The following is a 13959-nucleotide window of genomic DNA, read 5'->3' as shown; positions in this document are numbered from 1 at the left end:
TGACAGCTGCTGCTACAGCATTACGCTTTTCGGAGAACATTTGGAAGTAAATATTTAAAATTAGAACTAGAATAATAAATAAAATTAAATTTTGAATTGATCTGTGCGAGTGTTCCTCGCTCGTTATTCCACTCATACTCTGTGCTCATTGCGATGGATGAAGCAAAGAATGGTAATTTTAATTACAACAGATAATTAAATTTTAGTTTATGGTTCTGTATCAATTTTCAAGGCCATTGTAATTATTTTTGAGTGTAAATAAACATTTATTCTTATTACCTTGATATATTGACTTAGACTGGTAAATTATAAAACACAATTGTTACACTAAAACATGATCTAGAACACCATATACAATATGTACTCTTTGATATTGATGAGTATATCATCGTTTTAGTTTGAGACGTCCACAGCTGAACATTGGCTTTCTTCATATTTCCAATAGGCCTTGCACTGCTCTTGCCGATCCGTGGTCTCCACTCGAACCTTATGACTCTACCATCATCTGTTCTGCGCGCTGTGCGTCTGCCCACTACTAACTTTATCATCATCATCATCATTTTAGCCATAGAATGTCGATTGCATTTTATATATATGATACAATCAGGTACATATTTATCTAGTAATCAATATAACATTAGTAAAGGAAATGGACTATAATTGTTTAAAGCAGTTTCCCAACGCGAGGCCTACGCTCCAGGGGGCAGTTTATTAAGAAGGGGCAATTCAAATATATATGTTATACAGGGGGCGTAGGAATTTTAAAAGGCCTAAGGAAAAACGTTAAAAAATTTTGGACCAGAGAAACGATAAATTTAATTTTAGATATTGTTTTACAAAAGTTACTGAAAATTCGTGTCTCCATAGTCCACAACCTTAATCCTATGAACATTTAGCCGAAGAAATGGGAAATAAAACACATCAGTAGCAAAATGAATGGCACATTTATATTTAATTAATATTATTCATTTTTATAATTAGAACTTTCTTGTAATTATATCATTTTAAGCTATGCATTTGAACAATGTGGGAACGTACCAAACGCTCTATGATACAGTGCTCGGCCGCTGGTGTCGCCTTAACAGAAACAAAATTAAAAAAAAAATAAAACAAACAAAAAAAAATTGCAAAATAAGCCTCATCTTGTACATAATCTCCAGGATTTATGTAACAGAACAGAATATAATACCTCCGGTGCCTTAAGATCTGAGCTTTCGATATAAATTATGGATCTGTATGTACCAATCTGTCTTCTCGTCCGGCCGGACAGGGAACACATTCATATAATAATTAATTAAAAAAAAAAAACTTAAATTAAATTCTATATGGAAGAGAAAGTCAACTAAGCTAAACTAAAGAGTCGCAAGTAATGTTAAGTGACCTAAGAACTACGATAGAACACTAAAAAAATAATTTTTGAACTTTTCATCGAATAAGAAATTTTTAGTTCATAACGCAGTATTGGGTGCCTATAGTTAAAATCACCGCAGTCGATAATCAACCTTATTGCTATATAATACAAGGTTCAAGTAGAACCTAACGCGGAAACAACTAGCAATATTGTACTTTACTCATAATCTAACAGATTACTTATCTAGTACACATTGTAATTGTTCCTTTGTAGACCTCAAACGGACCTCTGTTAGGTAAATTAAACATTTGTTTGATTAAAAAAAATCATTATCAATTGTTTGGTGCGATGATTAATTCATTGAGCTTTTGGCAGCTTCGAATTATTTACATTAAAATAAAAATCATATTATCAACAAAAAAAATCATTCCAATTGTAATTTGATTGATTGCGCTGATTTATAAAGTCTTTTTGACATAAATAAAAAGTAAACATTCGACTGATTAAACGAGTGTTGCATAATTTCCACGTACACTGGATATAATTTTACCCCATATATTGGGGTGATTTACACATATGGCAACACTATTTCACTTTTTGACATAACATTAAAATATTATCAATAATAACTGTATAGTGTGTAAATATTGTCATGATCGCGTCCCGATATAAATTAAATGTTAAAATTAACATTACCAATACGATTTTACGACTCAACATAACGTAATATAGATTAAAAAAATTGATTTTTGTCTATTTGATGACGTCACAACAAAATTTACTACGCGAAACGGGATGACACATTCAAAATTATACTGTAAACGCTATATCTAATATAAAATGCTGATAAAATAACGTTTAGTTTCCACATAGTAAATTGTGTGGTGATCAATCACAAAATCCGTAAGTACGTCATCCAAAAAAAAAAAAAAACATCTACAACAAATAGCTACCAAATAAAAATAAATGTATACAATAAAAAATAAAATAAAATAAAAAATAACTACGACCGCGCGTAGATTAACACTAATTGTCAAACCAATAGAGTTTCACTGGAGAGTTTTGGTACAGAGAGAACGAAATAATATCCCTTAAGTACATCCTTAAGTTAGCAGCCACGCAACGATTCAAATTGTTTTCTATAAATGCATGCGTTTAATAAATAATATGGCCGCGCGACGAGCCCACACATTTATAAAAAGCAATCTATCCCAAACCAATCCGCACCGGCAAAATCATCAACTGGATTCACCAACTCAAACCGTTGTCACTCCACTTCAACTCATATAAGAGTTCATTTAAAAACACATTTCATTTATTATTTTAAAAATATAATACAATGATTTGAGCAGGAAAATCGAGATGGCGAATTTGCAACTGAATACAGTCAGGGCACCGCTGTCTTTCCCAAAAAAAAAAAGACTCTTGTCGAACATCCAAAGTCCATTCACGAGTGAATTATTGTCGATTTGCGAAATGACCGCTGGGATGAATCGTTTTGGGTAAATAATGCAGGACAGCGTGCGGCGATGCAATGATATTTAAAATTACCCGAAAATGGACCTATAAATGGACTTACATTATGGCAGCGAAACGAAAAATTTAAAATCGTAATTAAAAATATCTTTTCTCATAGATTTATCAATTAATCTATAATACCTATATAGTTTCTAGGCTAGTAATTTACAAGATCAGGCCAACCTCGACCCGCTCGTCTCCGAGATATATAAAACTATAGTCTATATCTAGTAATATACACACTTACAACTATCATAGTCCAAGGTATATGTCACTACGCGCTGCATTTCATAAACACTCTTTGGGACGAACGCTCGCTGATCATGGTGGGGCAACAACCAGTGTCTTTAAGACCTGTTTGTACGAACTCGTACGTTGCCCTAGAAGTTGAGGGTATTTGTAAAATTTTTCACATCGCCATTTCCATTACACGTTCAATTCAAGGCGAACAGTCGTTTTATTAAAAGGTAAATTTAAAACAAACGATTATCGACAGAGGAGACAAAACACAATAATACATATAGGTAAACACATAATCAATAATAGAGAAATGACAAATATTTACAAAGAGATGAAATTAGATTAGAAATCGTTCGTTCTAAATCTACCCTCATTTGTATTTGGGTACAATAAAAAATCTATTCCAAATTTACTCATGTAGAATTTGAAATGCCTTTTAACGTGTAATGATGTAGAGCGATGGGGTTAGCTCGCTGGGGTGCTTTAGTGCCCCTCCCTGGTAGACGCGACTCCAAGGCACTGACTCTCTGATTCGTCCGTACGCCCCATTTGAGATTGCCAGGAGTCCGGTGGGAGTTATCTGGCAGACGTAACTTAAAGTTGATTGCAGTGGCGTCTACTCCGGAGGCTTTCCCCGCCCCCAACTGAGTCACCAGAAGAAAGTGGCGTTCGGAATAAGGGTTAATCTGGTACACGTATCCCTAAGTTGACTCCAAAGACGATAGGCTTCCATCTCATCTCTCTTCGCGCCCTCTGTCAAGGTCAATAGACGCAGGTGGGCCTCGGAATGGAAGTTGTCCTTTTAGGCGTGCTTGATGTTGACTTCAATGATGCCAGCCTCCCGTTTGGTCTCTCCCCACGTCCCCAGGCGAGGTCGCTAGAGATAGGAGGGGGATAGAGTTAGGCCGGAGCCCCGGGCAGGTAGACGCAGGTAGTGCGGTGTGGGCTGGTGTCAGTGCAGCGCGCAGGGGCGGGCGACGCGTCGCTATTGCGGCGGCGCGCCAGTGGGCGGCTGGCCTCCCAGCGGGCCCAAACCCTGAAGACAAAACGACAACTAGTTAGATACAATCGGCAACAATTTGACACTATATGAAATAATAGAGTAAAATCCCTTGTTCGTTAAAAATATGATGTAAACACATGTTTTGTAAAAATTTCATTCTTTAAAATTAACTCTGATATCCTCATACCAAATAACAAACCGGCATGCGTAACAGTTTTCACAGAACCGTCGGGGCATCTGGATATTTGCAGAGTTGTTACGCTGTTAATTGTATGTAACAAAATTCTCAGAAACTGTGTTATGGGAAGGGTGTTGTCAACACTAGAAATATGTTAGTGACATCGAACTCAAACATTACTCAGACAAATAGGCCCTTTATGTATGCCGGAAATATATACATATATCTGTCGACATATATAATATTCAGTCCATACAGGACAGTGTTTCATAAATATACCTCATATCTATTTATGTCTTGAGTATGACAAATTCTACTATATCAGGGATGAACAAGACGCGGCCCGCGAGCCGCTTGTAGCTTAAACATGTTTATTATATATAAAATTGTATTAGTTATGTCGACTTTCTCTCATCAATGTATTGTTATAAAATTAATGATAATAGAATAGTAGTACATGCTTAACCGAAATAACTAATAATAAACACCGATCACATCTGATTGACGCACGATTAGTAAGCTGCGTATGTATATATACAGTTGTATCAAAAAAATGATTTTCGTTTTTCTTTTGTATTAGAATTGGTATATTTTTTAATTCTGATGTTTATTAAAAATAAAGTTTTGTTAATAATTAACCAATGTTAAAATTTAAATTGGCCTTTTGATTAAAAAGGTTGGTCACCCCTGTACTGTATATTATTGTGTTAATGAAATTACTAAAACCTTATTTCAACTTCTTACAGCTGATATAACGTTCGATAAGAGAAACATGAGAAAAATGTAAGTGTAGAAGAAGAAAGATATACATGTGTGGATAATCTGTATTGGTAAAGTTAACAAAAAAGCATCAAACCGGCATGGGCTGGTAGTGCTGCAGCGGCGCCGCCAGCAGTTTGGGCGCTTCTTCCGCCTTCTCCTCTTCGCGACGCTTGAGGCACGCCGCCTTCGGGTTTAGGTTGCGTTCTGTGTACAACACACATGCAATTAATTCATCTACATTTAATACATAGATATATATGTTCGTCTAATCCAGTGATTCCCAAATTGGTCTATATCGACCGCTAGGGGTCTATGCAGGTTTGCAGGTTGCAAGGGGTCTACGTCAGCGAAAATAAATTTGGGGGGTCCATGAAATGAAAATGGGGGTCCACGATAGTGGATCTCAACACAAACACCGATAGTACCTATTTACTTACATCATACTATCTTATAATATCAAAACATTTACATTATTTATAAAAGTACCTATGTATTAAACCTTACAAAATTGATGCCAAATGTTGATAATTTATTTTTAAAACATTAGGTTCATCCTTCTCACTAAAAATATTGACTTATTGCTTATGATATTTTATTTATAGTTTATTTTATGTTTATTTAATGTTACGTATATTTTACATAACAGATACACAATTTTATTTTGAGTAGTTTTAATTTAAATTCAATTAATAAATGTATAAATTAACATGTGTTTTTACTTTAAGTTTTTATCACTAAACTTCACTACAGTTAGAAATTTACAGGAAATCAATATCAGGTAAGTAGGGGGTCTACTCAACACGGAAAAACATGGCAAGGGGTCTACGACAAAAAAAGTTTGGGGAACTCTGGTCTAATCTATAATACGAGAGCGAGAAAGAGGAGTTTTGTCAAGAAATATAATAATAGTATATAATCAATGTATATACAGGATAATTGCTGTCATTTAATGTATGGAACACGCTATTAAAAAATGAATGACATCAGAAATATAGATAACGCAATGACAATATAGTAATAAAGAGCGTTTTTAAATTTCGAACGACTACAGATAAAAAATAATTATTGTTTACTATCTGCCCCCGCTAACCTGGTGGAAGTTATTGGAATCTCCCACTCACCTCTGACTTGCTGTTCCAGCGTCATGATGACCTCCACTGCCATGTTCAGTATCCCGAGCTTCGTCTGCGGCTTATCACTCTTCAGATGTGTCATACACATCCTGCCCAGCTCCTTTAGCGCTTCGTTTATATCTCGTATCCTTATCCTGCAAAATTTCAAATTGGCATCCTGTACCTTCTTAACACGTCACGCCTGAGACATTTCATACTTCATTGATATAGGATATCAAAATTGATATATAAAGAAGTTATAAACATTTTATTTTGTGATCGAATTATTATACAGATGATATATGCTACATTGCTAGCGACTTAAGTTCCATCTCCGAGTACAAATTCAGGATAAAAATTAAAAAAACATTAAAGAAACGTTGAAAATACACACGTAACATTTCGAATCCATCATTACGTCTGGTTATTTGGAGAAATAAAAAAGTTTCAGTACAAATGCACTACTTATTCCGCAACGAACTGTTCGGGTCTATTGTTTTTTTTATATAAATACAATACATAGTTAATAAATTTATTTAATACGATAAATAAATATGGTAAAATTAGAAAATGAATTTTCTACAGTGCAAATTAAAAGGCTATCAAAGTAACAAACGCCACTAAATCATTGTATTAACATATATTCAAGTTTGCAATTTACATTTATTCCCTTATATTTGACAGCAGTAACAATAGTTCCATATATTTCATATTATTGACACAAACTTACGATCTAAATTTATATCTATATATAGTGAACCGAACATATGATTTGGGTCATAGTGTATTTTGACAATAAGCGTTGTCTTATGCCAACGTACGCCGTGTATTCGAGGGCCTATAAGGCAGGTCTTGCCCGATTAGGTTCAGGGCTAGTATAGGCAGGCTAGGGCCAGTTTGGACAGGCTAAGGTCAGTACGGGCAGGCTAGGGTGGCCGCTCACCTCTCGCGCGCGTTGTTCGCTTGCCGCCGCTCCTTCTCGCGCAGCGCTTTCGCCTGAGGGTCCGCGTCATCGTCGCCTTCGTCCGCCGACGAGCAACTATTGGCAAACGCCATCTTTAGACTACCTTCAATCTCTCTTTATAAACCCTTTTAAAAGTTTTACATACATTATAGTTTTACTCTAAGTCTTTTTTAACATCCATATTCTTATTTAGAAATATTTCTAACATATTTTCTTTATTGATCTACTCTTTTAATTTGTAGTCAATAGGAGTTGCCCTATCCTGAAATATAGACGCAATACAACACGCCTTACCTCGGGCACGTAGGTTGCGCGCGAGAGAGAGAGACAGCCGACCTCCTGTTCAAATAGATTAAACTCGACCGGAATGAACCCAAGACCTTTTGTTAGCTTCAAGCGAATGAACGAAAGATTGTAAATGAATGACTCGTTAATACTTTGAAAACGTCACCGAAACGATGATTTATTTGTTTAGTTTAGGCTATCATGCGGGAATGTTAAGTCCTTTTATAATAAATTAATTAAAAAAAGGTAACACCAGAAATTTGACAAAGATATTTTGATAAAGACCGTTATTCAAAGTCCGTTACGAAGATGTCGCTCAACTAATCTTGACCCTTTCCAGGACGAGAAATATAATTTTATTAATATTTTAAACTAGCTGTCAGTGCAGATTTTTTTTTTATTAGAAAGGATTATAGTCGTAGTAGCGGTTGAGGATTGAGACTTGCGACCGCATATCACAGGTTCGATTTTCAGAAAAAAATCTTATATAAATCACACTTTGTGCCTTAATTATATAGGATTGTCACTGCACATAAACAAGTTTTCAAAGAATGAGCGATCCATTACACGTACTGCGATTGTAAACCCGTCTGAGAAGCATGACGATAACGATAACGTAGAATATTTGGGGAAGACATAAGCCTTATAAATTAATTTTGCTATCGATACTTTCACACGTAGTAAAGTTCATAGTGAACTGACAAATACGCAAAGTTTAAAGTTTGAAGTTTTCCAGTTCTTGTTTTGCACATTTGTGTTCAAAACTCACAGAGTTTTACCATAAAAACCTTCTACAAAGTACTACTTCAAACTTTAAGAAATGTTAATTAAATCTGTCAATTTGGTCTCAAGTTGTGATGTGACTAAAAAAAATTCGATTCATATATATTTCATTCATTTTTATACAGTCCTAAATCTCACCAAGACGATCCGACTTTCACAATCTAACCCTTGTCTACCAGCGTCATGTCTACTGGCTTGTGATCGCCATTCTAGAATCTTTAAAGCGACCGCAGTATATATAATGTGGCATTATATATACTTTTTAAAATTATTTAAAACAAGTAAAGGACGTTAAATATAAAATCCCTATGTAATTAATAGGGATTAACAACAATAAAACGTAGTTAAACATAAAATATTGTAAGTCTTATTATATATTTAATCTTATTAAAATAGATTTATTAAAATCAAAATAAAAAATATAAAATTAATGTACATGAGAAAAATAAATAAACTAAAAGCTGTGATACTGCAATAGAAAATACAACTGAAGTATTTGAGGATGGATGAAAGGAATGGAATGATTGAGAAATGGAAGATCGAATTATGGAATGATAGAAGGAAGAAAATAAGATATTGTGAACTATGGAAGACGAGGACGAAAATAAAAAATTCATTTGAAAAAATTGTTAAGAAATAAAAAACCCTGTTCCCAACAAAATAGGGGTGGAAGGAGAGGTCCCAATAGCGGAGGCCTCATAAAAAAAATCACAACTTGGTAGACAGTTCTAAGTTTGTTCGAAAACCTTACATCTTCCGTTTGGAAATATACCTGCATAACAGTAGAGCACATCACGTTGAAAGGAGTTTTTTTCTTATGTGATTTCTTAAAAAATCTTTTAGCAATGAGGGATGTCTTTAAGGTTAATATATATAATGGATAAGATTCAAATGATATATTTTGTGCTAAGAAAACTTACCTGCGACCTATAAGACACAAAAACATACATACAGACAATGACACGAGACAATTAGTGACAGTATATACACTATGACCCAATTGCAGTTAGTTAGCGATGATGTTGCAAGCTCTGAAAAATTTAACTTTGATGGTTTGTGTTATTTGATTGAATTAAACAATGTTCCTATTATGTTCTGTCTATTTCTTTTTATACATGCCTACAATTAATAATTCTTTTATATATTAATACCAAAATAAGAAAACCCGATAAAACGGTACTTTTTAGCATTCCTATATATTTAGAAAAAATGAATATTGAAATAATAATTAATTGTTTATGTAAATAAATAATAATAGTTGTAGAGGTATAAATGACATGAATATAGATATATAACTAGACAATCGAGCTAGAAATCTAAAATCTAGATTTCAAAGCTTATCACGACGCAAATGGCCATATGCAAGAATGACACGCATGCGAAAAGTTCGGGATTGCGTATGTACAGTACCCTGCGATAAATATCGCACATGACCTTTGGAAAGAGACAATCGGCTAATTTTGCCTCCGTAGAGCGTTATCTCTCTCGCACGAAATACAACGACTGACAAAACGTCACATAAGTATTGTGGGACAGAGATAGTGCTCTATGAAGCCGAAATTAGCCGATTGTCTCTTTCTATCGATGTGCAATATTCATCGCCGGGTACTGTAAGAATCTAATTACAGTTTTAAAGTTTAATTTTATTTGACAGTGACAATTTACTCAGGCCATTTAGTAACGGATCAAAGCGAAGACGAAGGTTGCCTTTTGCGCGTTAGCGACATGCGCACTTTAAGTGTTGTCATGTTGCATGGATCATGGCATTGGTCTGTCCATGAGGGAAACGGATTTGGGAGTAATTGCGCTTTAAGCCTTCTATTGCATTGGCGTAATTTTTCTGGGATTAATTATCACTGTCCTAGGACATGTGATGGTATGTGCAGCGAAGCCAGAGGTATAGAAACAGGCGTCGTCTGCAAAAAGAAGTAGCTCTACTTTTGACGCGTTATGTCATTAGTATAGAGCAGGGATGAGCAACCCGCGGCCCGTGGGCCGCATGCGGCCCTCGAGGCAAGTAAATTTTAATTTTTTAAAAAAAGTCTAGAATCAAGGCTCTAAAGATAATAAAAGTGTCTAATTAGTTGTAAATCGGTTGATTACGAACATAAATTACGTTAAGAACATGGTTTAAATATTGAATATACTTTTTTTTTTTCATGGCCCACTGTTTTTGAAACTGCGGCCCTCCGACCAAAAAAGGTTGCTCACACCTGGTATAGAGCATGTATAGAACCGGCCCTAGGACCTATCCTTGGGACACGCCTGCCCGGACAGGGCGTGGTCGGGAACAGACTCCCTCGACATGATACTGGAAAGTTCGATCGCTCATAAAGTCTCACACGAGACGGTCTGGCAAACCGGCATCGTGCAGCTTGTATACGAGTCCATTATACCAGATTTTGTCGAACGCTTTAGTCATGCAGATGGTTACTATGACGGATTCCTTATTTCACATATCCGCACTGCGGTGTGTGGGTGTGTGTGTGTGTGTATGAATGTGTGCGTAAGTACCTCTCGCGCACGTTGTTGGCCTGTCGCCGCTCTCTCTCGCGCGCCGCCTTCGTGTCCGGGTCGACGTCCTCCTCGTCCGCCGACGAGCAGCTGCGCGCCACAACACCACTTCCAAACTTGTTACATGGCTCTTTCTCTTACCCACCAGCTCACTTCCCACTCCCACGTATAACACCACAAACCCATAACACTGACGTAGTTTAACACGGTTAATAAAAAACTAAAACATTTCATCATGTCAGCTGATTGACGGCCCCTGCAAGGCATAGGCCTCCCCGATTATTTTGTGGGGGGGGGGGGCTTCGTACGCTACGCTTACGACCATAGCCTGGTATTACTTCATCATCATCATGCCAGTCTATAGTCACCTTCTGCAAGGGATATGCTTCCCTCAATAAACGCCACAATGACTGCTCTTGAGCTGCCTGGATCCACCTGCTTTCTGCGACCCTGACTATATGGTCTATTCCACTAGCAGGGGATCTTCCCAAGCCGCGTCTATCGGCTAGTCGTCGCCGTTTGGGAACCTTTCGGCCCCAATCTCCGGCGTGGTTGCTCGAGTGATGTGCATAAGATAAAAGGTCTCACAAATAGCAAATACCTACGTCAGAATTACGGTTTGTGTATTATGTGGGAATGAGAGGTGAACAATGGTATAGGAATAAACATAATAATGTAAAACGATATAAACAATTTCATATAAACAGTAATGCTATATATAGGACAAATTTTAAATTATTAACTGTTGAACAGACACAAGTTCAGAGAATAATTGAAGTATTGTGTAATAATGATTACGAATTCACTGGTAATAAATGTTATTAAACTTTAAAAATTCATACGAAATACAAGTATCTATTCATTACACATAAAAGTAATCAATATAAAGACTGCGACTCTAAAAATATTAATTCATATTCAAATATACAATGTTGGTCACAAATATTTTAATGTGGGTAGTTCATAAATTTAAAAATTTTACAACTACCCACAAAAAATACTACTATGGAATAACAGTTTTAATGCATTTGCCATACCTATTAGTAGTTAATATAAATATGACCAGCATTATATATTAGCAAACATATATGTGTTTAAAAATGTGTAGTGTCAGTTGCGGTCTGCCCTATTTACCATACCAAAAAGTTTTGAACGAAGATTATTTAAATAGATTAAATTTTAAAAATATGAAATGGAAGAGAGTATGTTTATCTCATTCTCTGTGTATCTCTCTCTGTGAGTGTGTGTTCAATCTTTTACTATTGTCCAAAAGTTTGGAGAATCAGAACCCACAAGTTTGGGGAGATAGGGCGAAGAGAGCGCCTAGCATAAAACCTCTTTAAGGTATCGAAGATCCAAGCCTTCCAAAGGAGCCGGTGTGTATGCTTGTGTGTGTGTATGTGTCCGTGCATATGCATGCGTGTAGACTCACTATCTGCGCGATCGCTTGTTGGCGGGCGGCTTGCTGCTGTGTTCCGCGGCGCTGGAGGATGAAGGCTTGGCTTCCAGCACCGCGTCAGGTGGCTCTTTACGTTTCTCTGAAAGAATAAAAATAAGTTCATTATAGACACAACAATTATCCAAAAGAAATCTTAACCGCAAAATCCATCTTACTGACAAGCTTATAGTCACTCAATGAGCCATGGAGGGAGCTAAACAGAGGATTACTCTACAGGATCTATTTATGAAGAGATGAGAAGTAACGGACCTCCACGTGCCAAATGAAGTGGCAGTGGTCACGTCACATAATGTACTCTATTGATGCCGATGGTGCCTTAAGGTTCTGAAGTGGAAACCACGGATCACCCAAAAGCTAGAAAGACCTTATTAAGGTCCTCGGATGACCTTGGATACAGGCCGCTTTGAACTGTAACTTCTATTTGAAGTCTATGGGGGGGTATATGTTCAAGTGGTTGAAGCCGATGTGCTATACCGATTAGGGTATTTACATATTAACGCCACTGAAGCAATCGCGTTAATATGCCAATAGACATGAACTAGCCTTTTTATGGGTGGAAGGGAATTTTGCGAATTTTTTGGCAGATCAGGACATCCCGCCTGTGATTGTATAATAAAGCTGTCAAAGTTAGAATCCAAATCAAAAGTTACGAAGGCATTATGATGTAGGTACTTCTCTTAGTATTGTTACGTATATGTATACTGTACTGTACAGAGCAGTGTTTCCCAACCTTTTTTGTGCCATGCCCCATTTTAAAATTCTTTCAGCGACCCTATGTAAGATATATAATATTTATATAAAAGAGGGTTAAACTCGTGTAGAGTACATTTTCAAATGCCAACAATAAACAATTAACTTCCGGAAGCCAAGCGGAAATCGACTTTAATGTATGGTTCGTAAGGTCCAATATCGTTTAAATACTCTCCTCATATGAATACCTTTAGGTAATACAGAGCTAAAAAAACTAAACATTTTCACCACTTTCGTCTATAACAATATTAAAACATGTGGTGTGAGGCGCGAAGGGAGATCAGGGTTGTCAAAAATTTTAGTTATACACTATCGGTACTAAAAAAATGTCAAATCTGTAGTATGCAAGTTAATTACGTAAGTACCAAGATTAGTATAAATACAATTTATTTACTGGTATTGGGCAGTAGATGTCGCTCCAGTTTGACTGGCGGTTCGGGGGCATGCGCCAGCGCTCCCAGCCGGCTCGCTGTCGACAAACCAAATGTTCATTAATTATTATTTTTATTTGGTAAGAAATTAACTTAGACACTTAGCAGCACGCCTTAAAACGAGTTTACTCTATTTAAACATATTACAGTGACCAATCAGTTCAATGCGTCATGAAAAGAATACCATAGGAGCAATTGGTACAAACTGGAATCAGATTGAACTTCCCTATAATGGCAAGCCACAACTAATATATTTTTTAATTAATTTCTTAAAATATTAAAAAAGTATTTTTTGTAATGTGTGCACTTGCCCCCAAACGAGTTACCATCTTCTAACTCTAAGCAGTCTGACAATTATGACGATATAACTATAGTCTTTGAATTCTCGGTAATTATGTTAACCCTTGATGGTATGGCAAAAAAGTTCGTTACAGCCTAATGCCCGCAAGAATTACGTTATTGCGCGTATCGTACATACATAACTTTGGAAAGTTATACTCTTAACAAAAAAAAAAATAACAAAAATGTAACTACTGATAAAAATAATAGTAAATTTTATTATTAATATTAGAATAATTATATGAAATTGTATTCCAGTAATAAAAAAAA

General features: G+C 36.0%; 1 protein-coding gene across 2 annotated transcripts in view; it reads right to left on the bottom strand.

The window, feature by feature from the left end:
• Window positions 1-925: 925 nt before the first annotated feature.
• da (daughterless) overlaps window positions 926-13959 on the bottom strand; it is a 59482-nt gene continuing 46448 nt past the window's right edge. The window contains exons 9-15 of one of the 2 annotated variants that reach the window (XM_068766203.1): window positions 13314-13388; window positions 12143-12248; window positions 10711-10800; window positions 7108-7203; window positions 6174-6319; window positions 5147-5256; window positions 926-4145 (exon numbers count right to left, since the gene is read on the bottom strand). In XM_068766203.1, coding sequence (XP_068622304.1) covers window positions 4095-4145; window positions 5147-5256; window positions 6174-6319; window positions 7108-7203; window positions 10711-10800; window positions 12143-12248; window positions 13314-13388 — 674 coding nt within the window. In that variant the 3' untranslated portion in view covers window positions 926-4094. Of the gene's footprint in view, window positions 4146-5146; window positions 5257-6173; window positions 6320-7107; window positions 7204-10710; window positions 10819-12142; window positions 12249-13313; window positions 13389-13959 lie in introns of both variants that reach the window. The other variant, XM_068766204.1, reaches the window with a different exon arrangement.

Source organism: Battus philenor, unplaced genomic scaffold (genome assembly GCF_028537555.1).
Source record: "Battus philenor isolate CCGP_79_NKW_IND1 unplaced genomic scaffold, ilBatPhil1.0.hap1 SCAF_20, whole genome shotgun sequence".
Lineage (NCBI taxonomy): Eukaryota > Metazoa > Arthropoda > Insecta > Lepidoptera > Papilionidae > Battus > Battus philenor.
This window is presented reverse-complemented; position numbering and strand designations above follow the sequence as displayed.